At 35.8% G+C, this 25520-nt stretch overlaps 1 protein-coding gene across 11 annotated transcripts in view; it reads right to left on the reverse strand.

Moving 5' to 3' along the window:
• The window catches only part of LOC123563172 (WD repeat-containing protein on Y chromosome-like), a 94283-nt gene that overhangs the window by 13316 nt on the left and 55447 nt on the right, over positions 1–25520 (reverse strand). For 8 of the 11 annotated variants that reach the window (XM_053529714.1, XM_053529750.1, XM_053529710.1 and 5 more), the window contains 13 exons: positions 21962–22108; positions 18949–19011; positions 17701–17923; positions 16475–16659; positions 13344–13532; positions 12207–12398; positions 11410–11673; positions 8039–8203; positions 7314–7466; positions 5810–5994; positions 5465–5485; positions 4576–4686; positions 2262–2294 (listed from right to left, as the gene is read on the reverse strand). In XM_053529714.1, the coding sequence (XP_053385689.1) occupies positions 2262–2294; positions 4576–4686; positions 5465–5485; positions 5810–5994; positions 7314–7466; positions 8039–8203; positions 11410–11673; positions 12207–12398; positions 13344–13532; positions 16475–16659; positions 17701–17923; positions 18949–19011; positions 21962–22108 (1931 nt within the window). The remainder of the gene's footprint in view (positions 1–2261; positions 2295–4575; positions 4687–5464; positions 5486–5809; positions 5995–7313; positions 7467–8038; positions 8204–11409; positions 11674–12206; positions 12399–13343; positions 13533–16474; positions 16660–17700; positions 17924–18948; positions 19012–21961; positions 22109–25520) is intronic. The other 3 variants (XM_053529725.1, XM_053529719.1, XM_053529739.1) reach the window with 3 other exon arrangements.

Raw genomic sequence — 25520 nt, forward strand, 5'->3', positions numbered from 1 at the left:
TCACCTTATGATGCTAAAGATATGAGCCGCATCATGAGAAAACCAACATAGTGCATATGTGACCAGCATGGATCCAGACCAGCCTGCACATCCAGGCAGTCTGGTCAGGATCCATGCTGTTTGCTTTCAAAGCCTATTGCAATTAGGAAAACGATTAGCGGATGTGCAGGCTGGTCTGGATCCATGCTGGTCGCAAATGCACTAAGTTGGTTTTCTCATGGTGCAGCTCACATTTTTTATTATGTTGATAGCAAATAGTCTAGTAGTTTTTGAGAAACCTGATTTCATGCAAACTGTTGTTACGAGAATGCGGATGCCTGTAGGAGTGACAATGAAAGCTTTACTATAGTCAAGCTAAAAAACTACTAATTCATGCTACCTAATCACTGTAAAAAAGGTCAATCCAGTCAATGCAACATGCATCATGCAAAACATACAGGTATACTTGAGCTGAAACTATGATGATTTGAGCCACACCATGAGAAAACCAACATAGTGCACTTGCGACCAGCATGGATCCAGACCAGCCTTCGCATCCTTGCAGTCTGGTCAGGATCCATGCTGTTTGCTAATGGTTTCTCTAATTGCAATAGGCTTTGAAAGCAAACAGCATGCTGTTTGCTAATGGTTTCTCTAATTGCAATAGGCTTTGAAAGCAAACAGCATGGATCCTGACCAGACTGCGCGAATGCAAATGCACTATGATGGTTTTCTCATGGTGCAGCTCATTTATTGATTTTCTGTTATAATTATGATTTTTCATGTGTTATAAATATTATATATCAAAATCATGCAAAAATATAAGATGCAAGACAGGAAATGAACAAAGCATTTGATAGACATGTAAATTATCTTCTTACTATTAGAAACAAACAGGCTACAACATTGAAGTTATGCAAATTACAACAAAGTAACAGATTCAAGTTTCAACAGACTTTCCTTTTTATATAAAAAAGGAAAAATAAGCTAGTATAGCCAGCCTGAGCCTGTAAGAGGATTTGGCTAACTTGAGATTAAATCTTTAACCCTTCCACTGCTAAATTTCTAAAATGGACTGGTCCATCATTCAATTTGGGTAGTACCATTTATTGTTCAAAGGGGTGTTCACTGAAAATTTACTGACTGAACAGTGAACAGTGCAGACCATGATGTGCAGGCTGATCTTGGTCTGCACTGGTTGCTAAGACAGAATCAGTTGCCGCCAGCAGGCTGATCTTGGTCTGCAGTGGTTGCAAAGACAGAATCAGTTGCCGCCAGCAGGCTGATCTTGGTCTGCACTGGTTGCAAAGGCAGAATCAGTTGCCGCCAGCAGGCTGATCTTGGTCTGCACTGGTTGCAAAGGCAGAATCAGTTGCCGCCAGCAGGCTGATCTTGGTCTGCACTGGTTGCAAAGGCAGAATCAGCTGCCGCCAGCAGGCTGATCTTGGTCTGCACTGGTTGCAAAGGCAGAATCAGCTGCCGCCAGCAGGCTAATCTTGGTCTGCACTGGTTGCAAAGGCAGAATCAGGTGCCGCCAGCAGGCTGATCTTGGTCTGCACTGGTTGCAAAGGCAGAATCAGTTGCCGCCAGCAGGCTGATCTTGGTCTGCACTGGTTGCAAAGGCAGAATCAGTTGCCGCCAGCAGGCTAAAAGGTTAAAACAAAGGATGATATGGTCACAGTCTAGCTCTAAATTAAGTGGCTTAAATTTTACCTTCCATAATGGTATATACTTAAGAGGAATTTCAAACAGGTCACCAAAAGATATTTCAAATCATTTCTAATTTAAGTAACTAACTTAAGTAATTAAACTAACTTAAGTAATTAACAATTTTGTTTCTTAATACAAAACTTTAAGCTTTAAAATTCAGATTTCCTGTCTTACAATATAGGCAATGGCTTGTAATACCATTCTGTACAACTAGCTGAAAATTCTAGTCATATGTCAATCATTTATAGGCCAAGCTTGTCATAAGTGAGTTTTCAATACCGTAAATCTGAATCTGTTTTGAAAACTTAGATCCTACTTAGGTTTTTTAATGCATGTGACTCATGTTCAACTAGAATTTTAAAATAGTCATAAAGAACTGTCTCACTAGCCATTGCCTGCAATAAAAGGTTTAAAACTCATATGCAATAAGGATATAGGTTCATTCAAAGCTGATGGTCATATAATTTGTGTATTTCTGCATTAAGTAGGTATATGTAGAATGTGCTAAAAAATGCACGGGAAACTTGGTGTAGGCTTCCATTCTAACGACTACTCTTGGAAACGTTCCTTACCTACACATATGCAACATTTCTTCCCATGTTTCTCTGCATAATTAAGATATAGTTAGAACACTATTTAAATGGTTGCTTCTTTTTCATGGGATGTGAATACGTAAGTACATGGAATAAATCATTAAATTATCAAATTTAACAAGAGATCACAAAGTGATCTTGGCGCCCACCAATGTGCCATTTTGGAGTGTTCCAAATTTCAAGACTTACTGACTAGCTCAAGGTCAAATTTCATTTCCGTACACAACACTGTGCATGTGGTCCAAATTCGAAAGCTGTAGCTTGAGAAATGTGAAAGTAGGTCACTAGATCAATCTTAAGGTCAAAGTTTAATTTGGTACACAAAACTATGCAAGTGGTCCAAATTTGAAGGCTTAGCTTGAGAAATGTGTAAGTAGGTCACTAGGTCAAAATCAAGGGTCAAATTTCACTTCAGAACACAAATCTATGCATGTGGTCCAAATCTGAAGCCTGTACCTTCAAAAATGTGAAAGTAGGTCACTAGGTCAATGTGAAGGTCAAAGTTAGTTTCGGTACACAATCCTATGCATGTGGTCTAAATTTGAAGCCTGTAGCTACAGAAATGTGAAAGTAGGTCACTAGGTCAATGTCAAGGTCAAAGTTTGTTTTGGTACACAATCCTATGCATGTGGTCTAAATTTGAAGCCTGTAGCTACAGAAATGTGAAAGTAGGTCACTAGGTCAATCTTAAGGTCAAAGTTCATTTCGGTACACAAAACTATGCATGTGGTCCGAATTTGAAGGCTGTAGCTTGAGAAATGTGAAAGTAGGTCACTAGGTCAAAATCAAGGTCAAATTTTATTTCAGAATACAGAACTATGCATGTGGTCCAAATTTGAAGCTTGTACCTTCAAAAATGTGAAAGTAGGTCACTAGGTCAATGTAAAGGTCAAAGTTTGTTTCGGTACATAAAACCATGCATGTGGTCCAAATTTGAAGGCTGTAGCTTGAGAAATGAGAAAGTAGGTCACCGGGTCAAATTCAAGGTCAAATTTCATTTCGGAACACAAAACTATGCATGTGGTCCAAATTTGAAGACTGTACCTTCAAAAATGTGAAAGTAGGTCACTAGGTCAAAATCAATGTCAAATTTCATTTTGAAACAGGGAACTATGCATATGGTCCAAATTTGATACCTGTACCTTCAAAAATGTGAAAGTAGGTCACTAGGTCAAAATCAAGGTCAAAGTTTTTTCAAGTGCACAAAACTATGCAAGTGGTCCAAATTTGAAGGCTGTAGCTACAGAAATGTGAAAGTAGGTCACTAGGTCAAAATCAAGGTCAACTCATGTCAAGGTTCATCTTGCCACTCAAAAATATACATGTCCAAATTTGAATGTTGTAGTTACTGACAAGAAGATTTTAAAAGCTTTTCCCTATATAAGTCTATATGAACCATGTGACCCCCGGGGCGGGGCCATATTTGACCCTAGGGGGATAATTTAAACAAACTTGGTAGAGAACCACTAGATGATGCTACATTACAAGTATCAAAGCCCTAGGCTTTGTGGTTTGACAAGAAGATTTTCAAAGTTTTTCCCTATGTAAGTCTATGTAAACCATATGACCCCCAGGGTGGGGCCATATTTGACCCTAGGGGTATAATTTGAATAATCTTAGTTGAAGACCACTAGATGATGTCACATACAAAATATCAAAGCCCTAGGCCCTGTAGTTTTGGACAAGAGGTTTTTCAAAGTTTTTCTCTATACAAGTCTATATAAACCATGTGACCCCCAGGGCGGGGCCATATTTGACCCCAGAGAAATAATTTGAATCATCTTGGTAGAGGACCACTAGATAATACTTCATACCAAATATCAAAGCCCTAGGCTCTGTGGTTTTGGACAAGAAGGTTTTCATAGTTTTTCCCTATATAAATCTATGTAAATTATAGAAATAAACAAAGGGCCATAACTCACTCATAAATTGTTGAACCAGTCTGATTTTCAGGGGGACACAACTAGGGTACCAATACATCATTCTGACAAAGTTTGGTCAAAATCCCCCCAGTAGTTTCTGAGGAGATGCGATAACGAGAAATTGTTAACGGACGGACGGACGGACTGACGGACGGACGGAATGACGGACGGACGGACCACGGACGCAGAGTGATTTTAATAGCCCACCATCTGATGATGGTGGGCTAAAAATGTACATTTTGTAGCTGTAATGAAGTATAGTGTGAGACTAATACCACGCAACACTGCTGTTACTGGATTTTTATCACGGTTCATCAAAAAATGCAATACACTGATCATCTTGTGGTAATACACACATATAGCATACTTACCCTCTCTCTAATTTGTGTGATTTCTGATGGCGAGAATTTGGTCGAGAATTCATAGATTTCGGTCGATTATCATCCGTGTTTTGAGATGACATGTCCTCGATCTTTTTCATCCTACACAAACAGTTTGACAACAGCATAATACAACATTAATGTTTGATACAGAACAACATATATAATACATTGTGAATTGTTTGTGAAGATAAACATGCACACCCCTTTTCAAACAGCCATAGAAATCTTAATAACCTTGCATTTTTATTACTGAATGCATACAAAATTTACACTGTCTCTACACAAAATAAAGTTTTTTTTTGGTTTTTTTTCAGATATTGATATCCAAATACTACCCTAGCCATTTTTAACAGATATGAGAACTGCTTTATTTATATATAAGAAGACATAAGTAACTTTAATTGCAGAATTTTATTGATTTAAATCAAAATTTCTTTATAACTTGACCTTGGTAACAGAAAGGGTAAGCAAAGATATCTACATCATGTTGCAAACATATGTCGAATATTCAAATTACTGTTTTCTTACGGAACTGGACATATACTTTCTTTAATATTCCACACACATTGTTTTAGTCTACAACTTAGTCAATTTACTATATCAAAATTTGAATTAAACTGGACAAGATAACAGTTGCCTGCCATTTAAATAAACAGGTGCACTACCTGACATTCACTCAGAAAGACAGAAAAATTAGGGATCTCTTATGATTTAGGGTAAAGTAAAACTTTTTGAATGTAGGGTAAAGGAGAAGCAATTCTTCCATTGTACTGAAAGATTTGCTTGCACTAGCAAGTGTCTTACAAGAAACCTTGTGGTTACAAAAATTGACAAACAACACAGGGCAACGTAATTTGTGATCTTGTCTTTGACTTACCAGGCCTCCTCTACTTTTTCACTAAAGGCAAATTACAACATTGATCATAATATTATAAATCATGACATTGTTTAAAGACCATCTTGACAACTTCAATTCTGATAACCAAACTATTAGAAAGTCAGTAATATGATAATCTTTTTTCCCACATTAATATTATATTATTTATATATATATTACACCAGATATATATTAAGTGGCAGTTTTTTTTACAAAGGATTTTATTTTCAAACTATTTTACAATACAACTTTACATTTGAAATACGTATTCAATAACTTACAACGCAATGTTATTTTTTCAGAATGTTGAAATTCTTAAAAATATGCTGTCAGATAACTACTTACAGGTTTGAAACCTGGCCTTTTCGTAGCCTGACAAATATTTTCTCAGTTTCTACATCCCAAACTATGATTTCTCCATCGAAACTGGCTGTACACAGTAGATTAGGCGGGCAGAAATCAATAGTTAGGATATCATCTTTATGTAACTGACCACCTTTCCAGTTCTTCTGTGCTTGTAGATACATGCTCTGTAAAAAAAGAAACACTTGAATAAAATTCTTGAATTATGAAATAATTAGTGTAGTTGCCTACTGAATTCTCAAAGAAGGATAAATTTACAAAAGGTATGTTATTTTCTCCACAGTCACTGCATTGAATTGATACCATTGCTATGTCTGAATCTTTTTCACCATGTTTCAACGAATAAATTCCAATCATGTTCTGAAGGCACTGACTGAATTTCTAGCACATGGCATTGACTAAATTATTGTTTCGCCAGAACAGAACAGATTTCTCATTTTATCAACCGCATATCCCTTTTGGGCCTCATACAGAGAGAAGCTGGCTTATCAGTAACACTGGTCAGTGCAGATTTATCAATAACACAGTGAAGTCTTTTTATAGAGTCAGACATAAAAATAAAACAATTCAAGTTTAAATTGAATCATAGGACAATAGAAATTTCGCATAAACTGGTAAGAAATTTTCATTTGACAATTTCTTACTTTTCTTTCAGTTAAATGACAGCTCCCTTTATAATTGGGAGCATTTTATACCGAAATTTCTCGGTAAATGGTGACCTTATTTCAGGTGCCATTAATGATGTCGAGTAGACAAAGGATGCAGAACTTGTATGTTTGCGCTTTTCTTAATGGAAGTAAAATGCGCTGCCTTAAAGGCGGGTCAAAAGCTCCATATACGAAACATACTACACTCTTTGGATGACATTTTCATCAAGTTTGCATAATTTATTTCCCATTATGTAGTAAGTACTGAATTTCAATTACAGTGACCCTAAATTTCTCCCACAATGTCTCAATAATTACTTTGTAATGCCCCAATAAATTACTTTGTAATGTTCCAATAAATTACTTCATAATGTCCCGATAAATTACTTCATAATGTCCAAATAAATTACTTCATAATGTCCCACTAAATTACTTTGTAATGTCCCAATAAGTTACTTCGTAATATCCCAATAACTTACTTCATAATGTCCCAATAAATTACTTCACAATGTCCCAATAAATTACTTCATAATGTCCAAATAAATTACTTTCTAATGTAACAATAAATTACTTTGTAATGTCCCAATAAATTACTTCATAATATTCCAATAAATTTCTTAATAATTTCCCAATATATTACCTCATAATATCCCAATAAATTACATAATAATGTCCCAATAAATTACTTTGTAATGTTCCAAGTCCCGATAAATTACTTTGTTTATATGCCTTCAGTATCACACGGACTGTAACCCATACAGACATAATACTATCTTCAGAAAGTAACAGAAGTGTTTTGTAATAATGATGAGGCCCTCAAACTTTATGGAAGAACTTACATCTGGATCAGAATCATCATATATTGTGATCTGTCTACTCCAGCCCACAGACAGTGTAACCTTCTTGTCTGTAAGGGGCATAATTCCTGTCACCTCTGCCTCTGCTACAGCTTCCAGTTTGTGCAGATTGTGGCCATTCTGGAAGTTCCACACCTAAGTTATATGGATATAAACATTATTTTTATTAATAAAATCCAGTTGTTTTCTTTCTAATCCTGCAATCATGCATCACTCAAAAGGTCTTTTATAATTTATTTAAGATAAGTGAAAATAGTATTTAAGATGTTTTAGAAGTGTACCAAAATTACGTCCCACAGTCTAGAATATTTAGCCTCAGTTTTTGTTCTTCTCTCCTAAACCTATTTCTTAGATTTAAGAAGAAATACCAGTCTGATACACAGATAAAATACGTCTATAATGATAGATAAATGAATTTTTACTACAAAACTGTAGCACTGGTAAAAATATCTAAAGCTCACATAAATCTGAAACAGAACCAATTTTTGGTACCTTATTTTACTATCCTTACAATAAATTTTAGGAATTTTCCTGTAAGAGAGATTTTTCCAGCATATTTTGTAAGCACCATTCAGTCAAATCATCAAAGACAAGCAGTTGCAGGATTTGCAGGAGGATTAAACTTTTGTACTCCAAACACTAGGCTATAGTACAGTACATATTGTTTACACAAAACATAAGTATAATTCATAATAGACACTACTAACCTTTATAGTTCCATTTCTTGCCCCTGAGAACAACCTCCTATAGGCTGTGTCAAAGGTCATGCACGTGATTTCTTCCTCACCATGAGCATTGGAGAAAACCACTGACTTATTTCCTGTCTCAATATCCCATAATGCAATAACTGAGGAATCACATCCTGTTGCTACCTGTAATACAGACAGACATTTAAAGGATTTTTGTTGGGATAATTAAGCATGCTGAAAAAATTCATATGTATGTTTGGCCCACACTTGCCCAAAACTTGAAAATATGAAAATCCAAGAAAATGCAAAAAAAAAACCAAACAAACGAACAGTTATAGAAAGTAAGACCTTCAACTGGTAGAAAATAGAAAGATTCCATATTGTATACTCCTTAATCACTCCGAAAAGTGCAACAGAAAATACCCCTAGTATGATGTCTACATTGGCTCAAAATAGGAGGTGTAAATGAACAAGAGGACCATGATGGTCCTGAATCGCTCACCTCTTCCCACATGACCCAGTTTTGGGTATGACGTCATTTTTTCCATTATTTGACATAGTGACCTAGTTTTTGAGCTCATGTGACCCAGTTTTGAATTTGACCTAGATATTATCAAGATAAAAATTCTGACCAATTTTCATGAAGATCCATTGAAAAATATGATCTCTAGAGAGGTCACAAGGTTTTTCTATTATTTGACCTATTGACCTAGTTTTCGAAGGTATGTGACCCTGTTTTGAATTTTACCTAGATATCATCTAGGTGAACATTCTCAATAATTTTCATGAAGATCTCATGAAAAATATGGCCTCTAGAGAGGTCACAAGGTTTTTCTATTTTTATACCTACTGGCCTAGTTTTTGACCGCACGTGACCCAGCTTTGAAACTGACCTGGATATCATCAAGGTGAACATTCAGATCAATTTTCATGAAGATCCATTGAAAAATTTGCCTCTAGAGAGGTCAAAAAATTTTAATAATTTTAGACCTACTGACCTAGTTTTTGACCGCAGTTGACCCAGTTTCAAACCTCACCTAGATATCATCAAGATGAACATTCAGACCAACTTTCATACAGATCCCATGAAAAGTATGGCCTCTAGAGAGGTCACAAGGTTTTTTTATTATTTGACCTACTGACCTAGTTTTTTAAGGCACGTGACCCAGATTCAAACCTGACCTAGATATCATCAAGGTGAACATTCTGACCAATTTTCATGAAGATCCATTCAAGGGTATGGCCTCTAGAGAGGTCACAAGGTTTCTCTATTTCAAGACCTACTGACCTAGTTTTTGATCGCAGTTGACCCAGTTTCAAACTTGACCTATATATCATCAAGATAAACATTCTGACCAACTTTCATACAGATCCCATGAAAAATATGGCCTTTAGAGAGGTCACAACATTTTTTCATTATTTGACCTACTGACCTACTTTTTGATGGCACGTGACCCACTTTCGAACTTGACCTAGATATCATCAAGATGAACATTCTAACCAATTTTTATGGAGATCCATTCACAAGTATGGCCTCTAGAGAGGTCACAAAGGTTTTTCTATTTTTAGACCTACTGACCTAGTTTTTGACCGCACATGACCCTGTTTCAAACTTGACCTAGATATCATCAAGATGAACATTCAGACCAACTTTCATACATATCCCATAAAAAATATGGCCTCTAGAGAGGTCACAAGGTTTTTCTATTATTTGACCTACTGACCTAGTTTTTGATGGCATGTGACCCACTTTTGAAATTGACCTAGATATCATCAAGATGAACATTCTGACCAATTTTCATGAAGATCTCCTGAAATATATGGCCTCTAGAGAGGTCATAAGGTTTTTCTATTTTTAGACTTACTGACCTAGTTTTTGACCGCACGTGACCCAGTTTCGAACTTGACCTAGATATCATCAAGATGAACATTCAGACCAACTTTCATACAGATCCCATGAAAAATATGGCCTTTAGAGAGGTCACAAGGTTTTTCTATTATTTGACCTACTGACCTAGTTTTTGATGGCACGTGACCCAGTTTCAAACCTGACCTAGATATCATCAAGGTGAACATTCTGACCAACTTTCATACAGATCCCATGAAAAATATGGCCTCTAGAGAGGTCACAATGTTTTTCTATTTTTAGACCTACTGACCTACTTTTTGGCCGCACATGACCCAGTTTCGAACTTGACCTAGAATTTACCAAGATGAACATTCTGACCCATTTTCATAAAGATCCCATGAAAACTGTGACCTCTAGAGATATCACAAGGAAAAGCTTATGCACGCACGGACGACGGACGCTGCGCGATCACAAAAGCTCACCTTGTCACTTCGTGACAGGTGAGCTAATAAAAACATGATTTTTAAACACTCAAGCAAAATATTTTTTTTCTTCAATGCTCAAGTCAAGAAAAGTAAACATTTAAAAAAACGAAACAAGAAACGCGGCAATGCCACGAAACCAGGTTTTCAACACTTTTCATAAGAATAAAAAAGGATACTGAATCACAGTGCACCACTTTAAAGCACAACCCTAACCCTAACCCTAACCCTAAACCCTAACCCTAACCCTAACCTAACCCTATTTTTAGTAACAATGACCTTGACCTTGATCCCAGAAACCCCAAAATCAATCCCAAGCTACAACTTTATATAAGTTTTCTATACACCAAGTTTCATCAAGATAGCTCATTCCTAAGTTAAGTTATTGACCGGAAACCCTTTTTCTATTTTAAGTAACAGTGACCTTGACCTTGACCCCAGAAACCCCAAAATCAATCCCAGCCTTTGTCTTGATATAAGCTACAAACATACCAAGTTTTATTCAAATATCTTTACCGAAACAAAAGTTATTGACCGGAAACACCAGTTTGACGCCGCCGCCCGCCCGACCAAAGACATACCCCAATCTAATAACTCAGGTTTTCGTTGAAAACCTGGTTAATTAAAAAGAGGAAATCAGAGTTGGAAGATTTTAGCTTTTATTTTTTTTCTACTTTGGCACATTCTTGCAAAAAGCAGCTGTACTGGGGGTTATTTTGGGATATTTGGGGGCATCTAAAGATTCTTTGTACATATATTTCATTTAAACTGCTCGATTAATTTTTTAAAGTCACTTTGCATTTCCCCACAAATTAACATGTTTGATTTTATACAACAGAACCTGCTTGGATGGTCAGCTGTATCATGCAACAATTTGCTTTAAGCAGCCAGTTAGTGAACTTTGAAAATGAAAGTTTTGTTCTAATTTCAATCTTACATAAGCAGTCACCTGCCTTAAGCAGTCACACTTATATTGCTCCCTTGGCTTGCTGCCAAATATAGGTTTGACTGTATTTGTCAAATGAAAAAAAGTATAAAAGTGATGCTTATACTTGTACCTGTTTAAATACTGGGTTATATATGGCACAACATAATTGCGTATCATGAGTATTTATAGTTTCACTTCTAGGTATACTCGTGCGACCTAATTTTAACAGTCCTATATAATCATTGCACGTGACCAGTAGAGAACTCTGAGGTGATGGCTGTAGATGGATAGGAAACTGTCCATGTTCCGGCATACGTCCGTGTATACTACTTGGAAACTTGAGCACTACTGTTTGTAATATGGCATGTTCTTTGATATCCCAGACTTTGACCACCTGGAAAAATGCAAAATCAATATTTATTTCATCTTTTTACTCTTCAGATATAACACAAAAGTTGAGAATGCATGTTTAAATACTAATCATCAATTATTTTGGCAAATTATTGTTAACCTAAAGAAGGTTTTATAACTGGAGACCGAAACCAGTAGTTTCAATAGATAAACCATTCAATTTACCAAATGTGTTACATGTTGTCACCTCTTCTTCCATTGTTTCTGTTATAAACTATTATTATGTTTCATTAATGTTGTTTTAACACTGCAGGGCAATAAATGTCTCTTACAATATATTCTCCAAATAGAACTCAAACACGACAGAAATACATACAATATTCATAATGTTCTTAACCAATATATGTCTTTTCCTAAAAAAACAGTTCTTATTAGTGACTATTCGCAAATTACACCGCAGCAATTATCTCAACGTGTCTCACTGTAGCTTCGTCACAGCATATACATGAGTGCTTTTGAAATAGCTAGGCCAATCAGAAAAGTCAACAAAATAGAACATTCATGAAAAAAACTTACAGCATCCTTTGAATAACTAAACACCTGCAACAGCCCTTCATGTATTTTGACCCCTATAACCCCTGTACCATGACCTTCGAGTACTGCCATTGGTTTAGAGGTTACATATGGGTTCCAGAGTCGTATACAGTGATCAAGACTTCCTGTGACAAGGATGTTCAACTTCTTACTGAAGTCAAAACATTCTACACCCTGAAAAATTACAAAAATTACTTGCATCTAAAATTGGAAATTAAGGTAGTGAACCCCCAACGACATCAGGCACATTCCATGTGATTATAATATTCTCGGCTGTTATTTCACAATTCTTTGACAGTAAATGTATTTTTTCATGAGAAATGGTTTCAGTGACAACTGGAAAATGCCAAAATCACAGAAAATTTAATCTTACAGAAGTTATTGTCATAACAGGTCCACTTGAAACATGCATTTAATCTGTGTACCACTGGATATGGCACTTGTGATACAAAAAGGATTATTTCCATCCAAAAAGATGCAAAAACTTTCTTATAACTGCTTTTGACCGGAAGTCTTTCACCTACATGTATTTAAAAAAAAAAAAGGTTGCTTGCTTAGGCTGATTATTCATATCGATTATTTCATTGTAGAAATATGGGGTGCCTAGGGTTGCCGTCAATTTTAAATTTACGAATGCAAAGAGCTGAAGAGTTTTAGGTACACTCCTTTTCAATAATAGGTTGTATCTAATTATGTATTATAATACAAAGGTCAACCATCGGGGTCAAGTTGCGTCCACTATACCTACATTTATGTACAGACACATAATGCAATCATTCTTAACCCTTACCATGCTGGACACGATCGACTGACTCTTCCTTTGTAGCCAGTGCAAATCATGATCAGCCTGCACATCTGTTCAGTCTGATCATGACCTGCACTGTTCGCCATTCAGTCAGTATCTTCTTGTTATGTGCCCCTTTTAACAAATAATGTCCAAACTGAAAGATGGACAAGTTCATTATAGAAATTTAGTAGGGTAAGGGTTAATGGGAAATGAGTTACAAGCAAACCAGATGTGTTTCTGTAGGACTCAAAACCTTTCTTCACTCTTGTATAATTCAAATGCAAGGTTTTTTCAGCTTTGAGTAGTAATAGCACTAAAAACATGATACTTACCTTGTCAATTTTGAACACATAACTTTTCTTGAGACATTTGATGTCAGAGATGATCATAGATTTACTCGGGTTGGCACACGACGATATGATCATGTTATTGTCCGGTATATACTGCACTTGACGAATAAGTTCTGGATGTACATCCGGTATCACAGTGTGACGAATACACTTGGAATGTTGATCTAAATTCTAAAACAAATGTTTCCATCAAAGCATTTTGTGATTACTTTACAATATAACAAACAACTGACAAGGCTTTCTTCATAAACAGACAAGAGGACCATGATGGTCCTGAATCGCTCACCTGTTCCCACATGACCAAGTTTTGAGTATTACGTCGTTTCTTCTATTATTTGACATAGTGACCTAGACCTAGTTTTTGAGCTCATGTGACCCAGTTTTGAACTTGACCTAGATATTATCAAGATAAAAATTCTGACCAATTTTCATGAAGATCCATTGAAAAATATGGTCTCTAAAGAGGTCACAAGGTTTTTCTATTACTTGACCTATTGACCTAGTTTTCAAAGGTACGTGATTCTGTTTTGAACTTTACCTAGGTATCATCAAGCTGAACATTCTCACTAATTTTCATGAAGATCTCGTGAAAAATATGGCCTCTAGAGAGGTCACAAGGTTTTTCTATTTTTATACCTACTGGCCTAGTTTTTGACCGCACGTGACCCAGTTTCAAAACTGACCTAGATATCATCAAGGTGAACATTCAGGTCAATTTTCATGAAGATCCATTGAAAAATATGGCCTCTAGAGAGGTCAAAAGATTTTTCTAATTTTAGACCTACTGACCTAGTTTTTGACCGCAGCTGACCCAGTTTCAAACTTGACCTACATATCATCAAGATGAACATTCAGACCAACTTTCATACAGATCCCATGAAAAGTATGGCCTCTAGAGAGGTCACAAGGTTTTTTATTATTTGACCTGTTGACCTTGTTTTTTATGGCACGTGACCCAGTTTCAAACTTGACATAGATATCATCAAGATGAACATTCTGACCAATTTTCATGAAGATCCATTCAAGGGTATGGCCTCTAGAGAAGTCACAAGGTTTTTCTATTTTAAGACCTACTGACCTAGTTTTTGATCGCAGTTGACCCAGTTTCAAACTTGACCTATATATCATCAAGATAAACATTCAGACAACTTTCATACAGATCCCATGAAAAATATGGCCTCTAGAGAGGTCACAAGGTTTTTCTATTTTTAGACCTACTGACCTAGTTTTTGACTGCACATGACCCTGTTTCAAACTTGACCTAGATATCATCAAGATGAACATTCAGACCAACTTTCATACAGATCCCATGAAAAGTATGGCCTCTAGAGAGGTCACAAGGTTCTTTTATTATTTGACCTACTGACCTAGTTTTTTATGGCACGTGACCCAGTTTCAAACTTGATTTAGATATCATCAAGGTGAACATTCTGACCAGTTTTCATGAAGATCCATTCAAGGGTATGGCCTCTAGAGAGGTCACACGGTTTTTCTATTTTAACACCTACTGACCTAGTTTTTGATTGCAGTCGACCCAGTTTCAAACTTGACCTAGATATCATCAAGATAAACATTCAAACCAACTTTCATACAGATCCCATGAAAAATATGGCCTCTAGAGAGGTCACAACGTTTTTTCATTATTTGACCTATTGACCTACATTTTGATGGCACGTGACCCACTTTCCAACTTGACCTAGATATCATCAAGATGAACATTCTGACCAATTTTTATGGAGATCCATTCACAAGTATGGCCTCTAGAGAGGTCACAAGGTTTTTCTATTTTTAGACCTACTGACCTAGTTTTTGACCGCACATGACCCTGTTTCAAAATTGAACTAGATATCATCAAGATGAACATTCGACCAACTTTCATACAGATCCCATGAAAAATATGGCCTTTAGAGAGGTCACAAGGTTTTTCTATTGTTTGACCTACTGACCTAGTTTTTAAAGGCACGTAACCCACTTTCAAACCTGACCTAGATATCATCAAGATGAACTTTCGGACCAACTTTCATACAGATCCCTTGAAAAATATGGCCTTTAGAGAGGTCACAAGGTTTTTCTATTATTTGACCTACGGACCTAGTTCTTGAAGGCACGTGACCCACTTTCTACTTTGATCTAGGTATCATCAAGGTGAACGTTCTGACCAATTTTCATGAAGATCTTGTGAAATATACGGCCTCTAGAGAGGTCACGAGGTTTTTCTATTTTTAGACCTACTGACCTAGTTTTGATGGCACGTGACCCAGTTTCAAACTTGACTTAGATATCATCAAGGTGAACATTCTGACCAATTTTCATGAAGATCTTATGAAATATATGGCCTCTAGAGAGGTCACAAGCTTTTTCTATTTTTAGACCTACTGACCTAGTTTTTGATGGCACGTGACCTAGTTTCGAACTTGATCTAGCTATCATCAAGATGAACATTCTGACCAACTTTCATAAAGGTCCCACAAAAAATGTGACCTCTAGAGTGGTCACAAGCAAAAGTTTACGGACGCACGGACGACGGATGCCGCGCAATCACAAAAGCTCACCTTGTCACTTTGTGACAGGTGAGCTAAAAATGGAGAAAATAAATCTTTTTTTTTTTAATAATCAAGGTCTTTTTTGATATTTAAATGATTTTTCATTGTCCTAATGCTAGAAGAAAATAACAATATGTATATAAAGAAGCATAAAGAAAAGCATAATATACCTGGAATGGCTGTTTGCCTTTGGTTAATGATATATAATTATGGGTAAGCAGAAACTGGACAAAATAGTATCACAAAGTTTTCATATATATAAAATTCTGGAGAGGAAGACATTATACATCTGCTTTTCTTTAATACAGCGTAATGCTTCTTTCAGATATTTACAAATTCTTACCAGTAATTAGTTTAAAACATTGTTCAAAGTTCATAAATATTTTGGATTTGGGAGTACTTTGGATGAGTCAATAAAAAGTAATATTTTTAAAATTACGGTTTTTTATATACCTGAGATGTATGTTTTGGTTACTTTTTTCTTCATTAAAGTATAAATGGTGCATTATTAGGTATTAAATTATACAATCTGTTTAAAAATTTTCCTCAAAATATTTAAAATTTTACTACCTGCATAAAGATTTTATGAGCACCACCATCACTTTTGAAGGGAATATCAAAGAGCTGTGTGACTGGTTTACTAAAATACATTAGATTGATAGCCCCTGTATCATTGCCAAAGATGAGAAGGGATTCAGAGTTTGGGTTTCGTTTGTCATACCAATAGTCGAAACAATACGGGACATCTGGCAAGGCTGAAAATATAAAAATATAATTATACTACTGCCATAATTCTGGCTATGACTGCATGTTATGTGTTTTGAGAATAAAGAAACATAGCTACCTTAAAGACAGTGAATATAGTGCTATTAAATCGAAACATTCGTAATTTTTGTATGTTTTTGCATATAATTATAACAGCTATATAGCAGAGGTATTTTACATATCATCTATAAGAAAGTTAGATGTGTGTCCATTGGACACTGGTGTACCCCTTTCTGTCATTGTACATGGTTTCATGACTCTACGTGAAATATATTTTTAAGATATAAGCAACATAAACTTTTAAGCACTTTATGTGTATTTTTAACTAAGTCAAGGACCATATCTGGTCTGGCTGACTGACATCCCAAACAGAACACTAGTAACACAAATGCTATATAACTATTCTCTAATGTTTAAGGACTCTAGTTCAAATACTTTTTTAGATAAATGGAACACAAACTTTTGTGCCCTTAATAATATTTTTGTTTAAGTCCAGGGCCATAACTCTGTTCTTGCAGAGTGAAATCAAAAACAAAACTCAGGTGCACAAAAATCACATGCTTGACAATTCATAAACCTTAGTCAAATTCTTTTTAATTAAGATATATGCGACACAAACATTTAGACCCTTTTTATGCATACTTTTGACTAAGTAAAGAGCCATAACTCTGGTCTGGCAGTATAAAATCCAAATTAAAATACCAGGTGCACAACTTCACATGCTGAAAGACAACCCTTTGAGGTTTGATGACTCTGAGTCAAATATTTTTTGAGATATGCATGACACAAATTTTGATGGACAGATGGACAAGTGCAACTGTAAGTGCCCCCCCTCCAACTCCCACCCCGATAAAAAAAATTTGAAGGGGGCACAAAAATGTAATTTAATCACTCCTTGCTTAAAGTAACATGTTATTTGTTTAGACAAAGAATCCAGACATTTGACCTGAACTTCAAAAAATAAATTGTTCTTCAGGTATCCTAGGCATGAAAAAGCAAAAAATACAAAACCACATTTTCTTAACTCTTACCAAATAAGTGATATTCTTCAAAATATTGAGCAGTTGAAGTATCGAAGAATCTTATATCTCTGCTAGTTGAAGCTATAGCTATCTTATGGCAGTTTGGCATAAAGATGGCATCTGTAACCCACATTTTGAACCTTCGTTTCTGACTCGTGTCCTCCTCATTGTCACTGATTACATAATATTTGTCATACTGCATGCTGGGATACCATACACTTATTGCACCTTCCTGAAGATGAAAATACTTTTGTATTTCCAAGAGTTACCTACCACTGAAGCCAAAGAATCCATCTTAAACTTTTTCCAACATAACCCTCCAAAAAACTTTTGATATAAATATTTCTAATTTATACCTACTTATTTCACATTCATTTGTAGAGGAATTTCTCACGACTAATTTGTCAATTAACCTTTACCCTTCTAAATTTCTATTATGAACTTGTCGGTCTTTCAATTTGGACAGTACCATTAACTGTTAAAAGGGGTGTTTTCCTAAAAGATACAAACTGAAGAGCGAACAGTGCAGATCTTGATCAGACTTTACATCAATTCTGTGCAGTCTGATCATGATCTACACTGGTCTCAAAGGCAGAATCAATCGTGTCCAGCATTATAAGGGTTAAATTCAATGACTCCTCCCTGGATTTCTGACCAGAACTCATGCCTTGGTAAGGAATTTGGGGATTGAGGAGACGACAGCCATATTCACCACCTTCTCACTGACTTATAAAATGAAAAATTTCCTTATAACAAAGTCAGGAGCAGAGGACCAAGAATTCTTCCACAGGTATTTTCATCAGAAAGAGACAGAAACTACTGACTTCTAGACTGGCATTGTAATTCTCTCTTTATATTGATCTTATAACAAGGGTCAAAGTTATAAAACCAAGTTTGGAGACCAGTCTCAAAACTGCTTCTTTGATTGGCTGCATCTGAGGACAATCTTGAAACTGACCAGTAGGAAGACAACATTCTTAGACAGGTCTTCAAACTTTTAAAAACTTTGGAAATGAGAACTTGACTGAAAGTCATTAAGTTTAGTAAAATACAGTGATACAGAGCTCGCTCGAGCATGGATGACTCCAGCATTGACGGCTAGAACACAAGGGGTGTACTTAGCTATTTATGTGCTCGCCACACATTTTTCTTTATCTTTTCTATCTTTGGATTACTTTAAAGCCTGGCTAACTGGAGCATGTTGTTTGTCCCCTTGTGACTTTGAACAATAACTGCTTTACTGTAGTGGTACCTTACCCTGCTAACTGTAACATATCGTGTTGGTCCATCAACTGCAACTATCTTTGTGGTCTGTTCTTGCTGTAATAGAACATTAATATTCAATAACTCAACTGGTATGCAGTTGTCTAGTTAACATACATTATAACAATAGTTAATTAACTGCAGCTTATTTTGTGATCAATTATGAACATATTTTCTTATAATTTTGTGAGACCTATAAATTTCCGCTAACTGATAAAAATCTAGGTCCACAAACAATTCAGGAACAATTTTTTATAATGATACTTTTTCTTTGAAATTCAATGTTCAAAATAGCTCAATATTTTGTCCTCTAAAATTCATTGAATACAATTGGTTTTTGAGTACAAATAATATTAGTTACTTCAGTTTTATGTCAGTTATAAGGGTCCTATCTTCCTAAGTTTATCCTATAAAAAGCTACTTTTTTATAACACATGCAGCATAATGCACTTTTTCTTTGTGTCAGATTAAACAAGAGCTGTCCGTAAGACAGCCAAGCTTGACTATTCGAAATATTGTCCCAGAAGCAGGAAAATATTACCAAAAATGTTAAATATCAAAAGACTTTTAAGTTCAAAAGGGGACATAGTTTGACCAAAATGCATATCAGAGTTATGGGACTTGATGCTATCAAGTAGTTTCATAACCGCAAAGATACATGTGAAGTTTCAATTCAATATCTGCATTAGTTTTGGAGATAGTTACTTGCATGTAAAACTTTAACCAGAAGTCCAAAAGGGGGCATAATTTGCTCAAAATGCATGTCAGAGTTATGGAACTTGACCCAGTGAGGTTGGTAATTGACCTAGAAAAGGAAAAAATAAGTTTCAAAGCTATATGCCTTTAAATGATAGCTGTATGTACTTGCATGCAAAAACTTAACCAAGGCGTAACGCCGACGCTGACACCAATGCCGACGCTCGGGTGTGTAGAATAGCTATTCAAGCTAAAAATAAATACAAACTCTGAACAAAGATGACATATTTTGAAAGTGCTTTTAAAGAATGTTATCATTCAGACATATAGAAAACCCAGTAATGCATCACGGACTGACTGAAGAATGAAGCATTAGTACAAACAGCTTAGCACATTTCACCCTTATTGCCTTCCTGTTTGCTTGTAAGCTTATCAATAGTCACCGCCTTTAGCCCATATAGGTGACTCCTCCGGAGGAAAGTTAGCCAGAGAATATAGATACAGAAGACACTCCAATACAAGAAGGTTTCCAGGTTCTTTAGAATGCAAGGTGTGAAGAACCAAAAACGTGACTCTTATCCCAATGTTTGTAATTCTTAGTCAGAGGAGCTGGGGCTCAAACTCATGACCCCTGGTTTCTACTGCATATCAGCAATCGACACGTTTAAGTGAAAAATATACTTATTACAGTATTCTTTGGTTCAATAGAGACACAAGACAGGCCTCAATAACATCAAAAGAAATTTCAACAGGTGTCAAATTATACAGAAAATCAATCGCTCAAAGAACAAAGCTTTTAACATAATGGTAATTGTGGCACCTTTTAAAGCGCTACATGAAAATGTCACTGTACACTTGCCTATCTTAAACAAAGATCATTTGTTTATAATTGAATAATTGGGGCACTGACATAAAACACTTTTCCTGTAAGTCTTTCTGATATAACAATGCTAGTGGCACCTGTACAATTATGGAAATGATGTAAAATTGTTTGTATTTTTTTGCAAAGTTCAATAAATCTATATCAACATGTCAAATAAATAATGGTGATTTTAAGTACAGTAATGAACACAGTTACTTTGAACTATTCAAACTATGCTCAAAACTAAATGTATTTAAATAAAACAAAACACTGTTGTTTCCTGTTTGAGGAGTGTTAGTTTTTTTTAAGACAAAGATTCCTATAAATTATCTCCATCTCGTGCCTGCATGCAATGAAAAAAGGTAGAAGACATAGTGAACAAGTTACGTGGAAATGCTCCGTGTTTACTGCTATCTAAAGAAGTTGGGGGTTCAATCTCTGCTGGATTCTTTAACATACTTCCTGATATGATACTAACTTTGGCTTTTTAAGGAAACCAACTCGAAAGTTACTAAATTTATCTCCAAAACCTACTTCTGAATCATACAAAATTATGGTAATAAACTCTATAAGGATTCTTTGGAAGCAGTAGTTATTAGCATGCACCCAAGAAAAATAATAGCAGACTTGATCTTGACTGAGTCTGTTCATGAGAGATAATGGAATGTACAACTCCACTCACATTGCCTTTGCCCAAGCTTAAGGTAGTGCTCACATTGCCTTTGGCCAAGCTTAAGGTACTGCTCACATTGTCTCTGCCCAAGCTTAAGGTACTGCTCACATTGTCTTTGCCCAAGCTTAAGGTAATGCTCATATTGCCTTTGCCCAAGCTTAAGGTAGTGCTCACATTGTCTTTGCCCAAGCTTAAGGTAGCGCTCACATTGTCTTTGCCCAAGCTTAAGGTACTGCTAACATTGTCTTTGCCCAAGCTTAAGGTAGCACTCACATTGTCTTTGCCCAAACTTAAGGTAGTGCTCACATTGTCTTTGCCCAAGCTTAAGGTAGTGAACCAGTAATAAAAATTGGTATATTACATATTCTCCATATTGCGATTTCAGAATTCTTCAGACTTTTAAAAGCATGATTATATGCCAATATGTCTGTTTGAAGAGTGCCAAAATGCCAAACAAGATTACATAACCATACAAGCCATGCAATGAGAAAACCAACATAGTGCATTTGCAACCAGCATGGATCCAAACCAGCCTGCGCATCCGGGCAGTCTGGTAAGGATCCATGCTGTTCACTTTCAAAGCCTATTGCAGTTAGAGAAACTGTTAGCGAACAGCATGGATCTAGACCAGACTGTGCAGATGCACAGACTGGTCTGGATCCATGCTGGTCGCAAACGCACTGTGTTGGTTTTCTCATGGCGCGGCTCGTATGGAAACTGCCAAGTGTCATTATGGGTCTGCTGCCTTAAGTGGAATTCTAGTTGTGTTCTCTTACCCTGTTCTGAACAATATGTCTAATTTTAGGTTCAACGAGGAAGGGGATTTCCCGTTTTGTTCGCATGTAGTCATTCTCCCTATACAACAGAAGAAGGTATGTACAAAACTCATTCCAGTCAACATACCCGCTGGCTGACGAGTCAAGCTGAAAAGGAAGGAAACAAACATTTTTACTAAAAGCCATACTTTGTGCATAAACTTAGCCTCTTCATTTCAGAACTGTCTTCTCTTTAGCAGAACATAATTCTAGGGGTGAAAGCAATAAAGGTGTGATTGTATATTAATGAAAAAGCAGTGGTGAAGCTAGGCTGAAAATAGGTGTGTGCATATGAAAGGTCACATGTCAGATGTCCAAGAACAAATAAGATTCATTAGATATTATCGTTTCAATTTAACAGATCTAACTGCAATCAAAACTGTATGTAGGTTTATGTTAAAGATCAGGTCACAATGGCTTTGGTTATAATGTGGCTGCCACATTTTTTGTTACAGACATATAAAGTGAGATTTTTCCTATATTCAGTTATCATTATTTCATATATTTGTCATGGGTTTAATTATCTAATTTAAAACATTGCAGAAATAATTATTGAGTCCATTTTTTATTACCTCCCTTTATGGCTCTGACTTTAACTTCATGTGCAACATTGAAAGAAGTATTTTTATGCACATTCTGTACTTGCTTTATCTGCTGTTTTTTTTTAATAAAATTAAAAGCACAGAACTTTAATGACAGCATGTTAAATAGGTAGCTTATCTAATAATAAGATGTGCCTAAAACTTGAAAATTTAAGATAATTAAATTTTTTTTTTCCCAAATAACCAAAGGTACAGACAATTTTGCCATTTTGTATTTGAAAAAACGCAAAATAATTGAATATTTATTTTCAAAATTTGTTTTTTGGCAGCTTTCAGTCACAAAATTATGCACTGTTTGTCATCTGTTGAGAGCAGAAGAAATAAAAACTCCCTATCAACTGATGTGCTTAAAATGATGAAAATATTTATACTAGGGATTTAGTTTTTTAGATTTTCATGCTTTGTGTGACATTTTATTACACTGGACAACAAGATAAAACAAGAGGACAATGATGGTCCTGAATCGCTCACCTGTCCCCACATGACCCAGTTTTGAACTGAGTATGATGCCGTTTTTTCTATTATTTGACATAGTGACCTACTTTTTAAGCTCATGTGACCCAGTTTTGAAAATGACCTAGATATCATCAAGATGAAAATTCTGACCAATTTTCATGAAGATCTCATGAAAAATATGGCCTCTAGAGAGGTCTCAAGATTTTTCTATTATCTGACTTAATGACCTAGTTTTTGACCGCACTTGACCCAGTCTCAAATTTTACCTAGATATCATCAAGGGGAACATTCAGACCAATTTTCATGAAGATCCATTGAAAAATGTGGCCTCTAGAGAGGTCAAAATGTTTTTCTATTTTTAGATCTACTGACCTAGTTTTGGACCGCACGTAACCCAGTTTCAAACTTGACCTAGATATCATCAAGATGGGACATTCAGACCAACTTTCATACAGATCCCATGAAAAATATGGCCTCTAGAGAGGTCACAAGGTTTATTTATTATTTGACCTACTGACCTAGTTTTTGATGGCACGTGACCCAGTTTCAAACTTGACCTAGATATCATCAAGGTAAACATTCTGACTAACTTTCATGAAGATCCATTGAAAAGTATGGCCTCTAGAGAGGTCACAAGGTTTTTCTATTTTTAGACCTACTGACCTAGTTTTGGCCGCACGTAACCCAGTTTCAAACTTGACCTAGATATCATCAAGATGAACATTCTGACCAACTTTCATAAAGATCCCATGAAAAATGTGACCTCTAGAGTGGTCACAAGCAAAAGTTTACGCACGGACTGAAGGACAGAAGACGGATGCTGCGGGATCACAAAAGCTCACCTTGTCACTTTGTGACATGTGAGCTAAAAAAAATAGAATAATTTTACATGCTGCCATCAACGTCCGAATATTCTGAAAATCAAGGGCCATTTTTCCAATGCAAATCCTCCCTAAATGTACGCCTTTCATGATTTTTTAAAAAACTAGAACTGTCACAGAAGTGACAAATAATACCCCCATACTACAGCCTTGTCACAGAAGTAGGGCAAATATTAAGTTGTAAAGAGGCCATAACTGTAGCTGAAGTTGAACTTGACCTGTATTTTATGATGTTACACCTGTGTACGTGAACCAAACATTATTTAAATCTGTCAAGCCTTTCATGAGTTATTGTCCAGAAATCATGAGTTTTGGCAAATTTTAAGTTGGAAATGGGCCAAAACTACGTTGAAAAATAGTGGTTTGTAGCCAAAGTCGACCCTGACCTGTATTTCATGAGGTTACACTTGTGTACGTGTACCAAAAATTATTTACAGCTGTCAAGTCTTGCATTAGTTATTGTCTGGAAACCATGACTTTGGCAAACTTTAAGTTGGAAAGAGGCCATAACTTTGTCAAACAAGAGCTGTCACCAGACATAGCGTGCTCAAATATTTTTATTCTGGATAGCGAAACTTGTCAAATCTGAGGAAGCTGGAGCTGTCACTGGAGTGTTTAGTGACTCCAATGTGGGTGAAGATATATGAAAATAGCTCGAGTCTGTGTCAAAAGTAAATAAGTAATAAGAGAGATAAAGTGTATCAAAACCTTAAATATGTATAATTCTAAGCATAAAGGGGGCATAATTTATGAAATATTGGTGTAAGAGTGACACACCTTGTGTCATATGATGTTGGTGATGATGTGGAACAACTACTAAGTTTGAGTAGTAACTGAGATAGAGTGAAAGTGCCCCAAAACTTTAACTTGAAATTCTATGTAAAAGGGGGAGATAATATAATAGAGTTAAGGCCCATGTGTCATATGATGTGAGTGATGATGTTGAAAAATTAGACATGTATCAAAATTACACTTAAATGCTAAGTAAAAGGGGGAGATAATTCATTAACTTATGGTGCTAGAGTTATGGTCCTTGTGTCATATGATGTGAGTGATGATGTTGAACAATTATTTTAAGTTTGAATCAAATCCTCTCTGTAATACAGAGATATAGTGAAAATGCATCAAAATTAACCTTAAATTCTAAGTACAAGGGGGCATAATTCATGAAAAACTGGTGCCAGAGTTATGGACCTTTGGCCATATGATGTGGATGATAAGGTGTAACAACCATTTTATGTTTGAATCAAATCCACCTAGTAATAACTAAGATTATAAGAGTGCAAATGAACCAAAACTTTAACCTGAAGTTCTAAGTAAAAAGGGCAGATAATTCATGAAATATAGGTGCAAGAGTTACAGCCCTTGTGTCATATGATGTGAGTGATGATGTTGAACATTTATTTTAAAACTTTAACCTGAAATTCTAAGTAAAAAGGGAGATAATTTAAGAAATATTGGAGTGAGACTTATGGCTATTGTGCCGTATGATGTGGGTGATGATGAGAAAGAACTATTTTAAGTTTGAAACAAATCCATCAAGTAATTACAGAGATGAAGAGAAAGTGCATGAAAACTTTA

This window comes from Mercenaria mercenaria, chromosome 2 (genome assembly GCF_021730395.1).
Source record: "Mercenaria mercenaria strain notata chromosome 2, MADL_Memer_1, whole genome shotgun sequence".
Taxonomy (NCBI): Eukaryota; Metazoa; Mollusca; class Bivalvia; order Venerida; family Veneridae; genus Mercenaria; species Mercenaria mercenaria.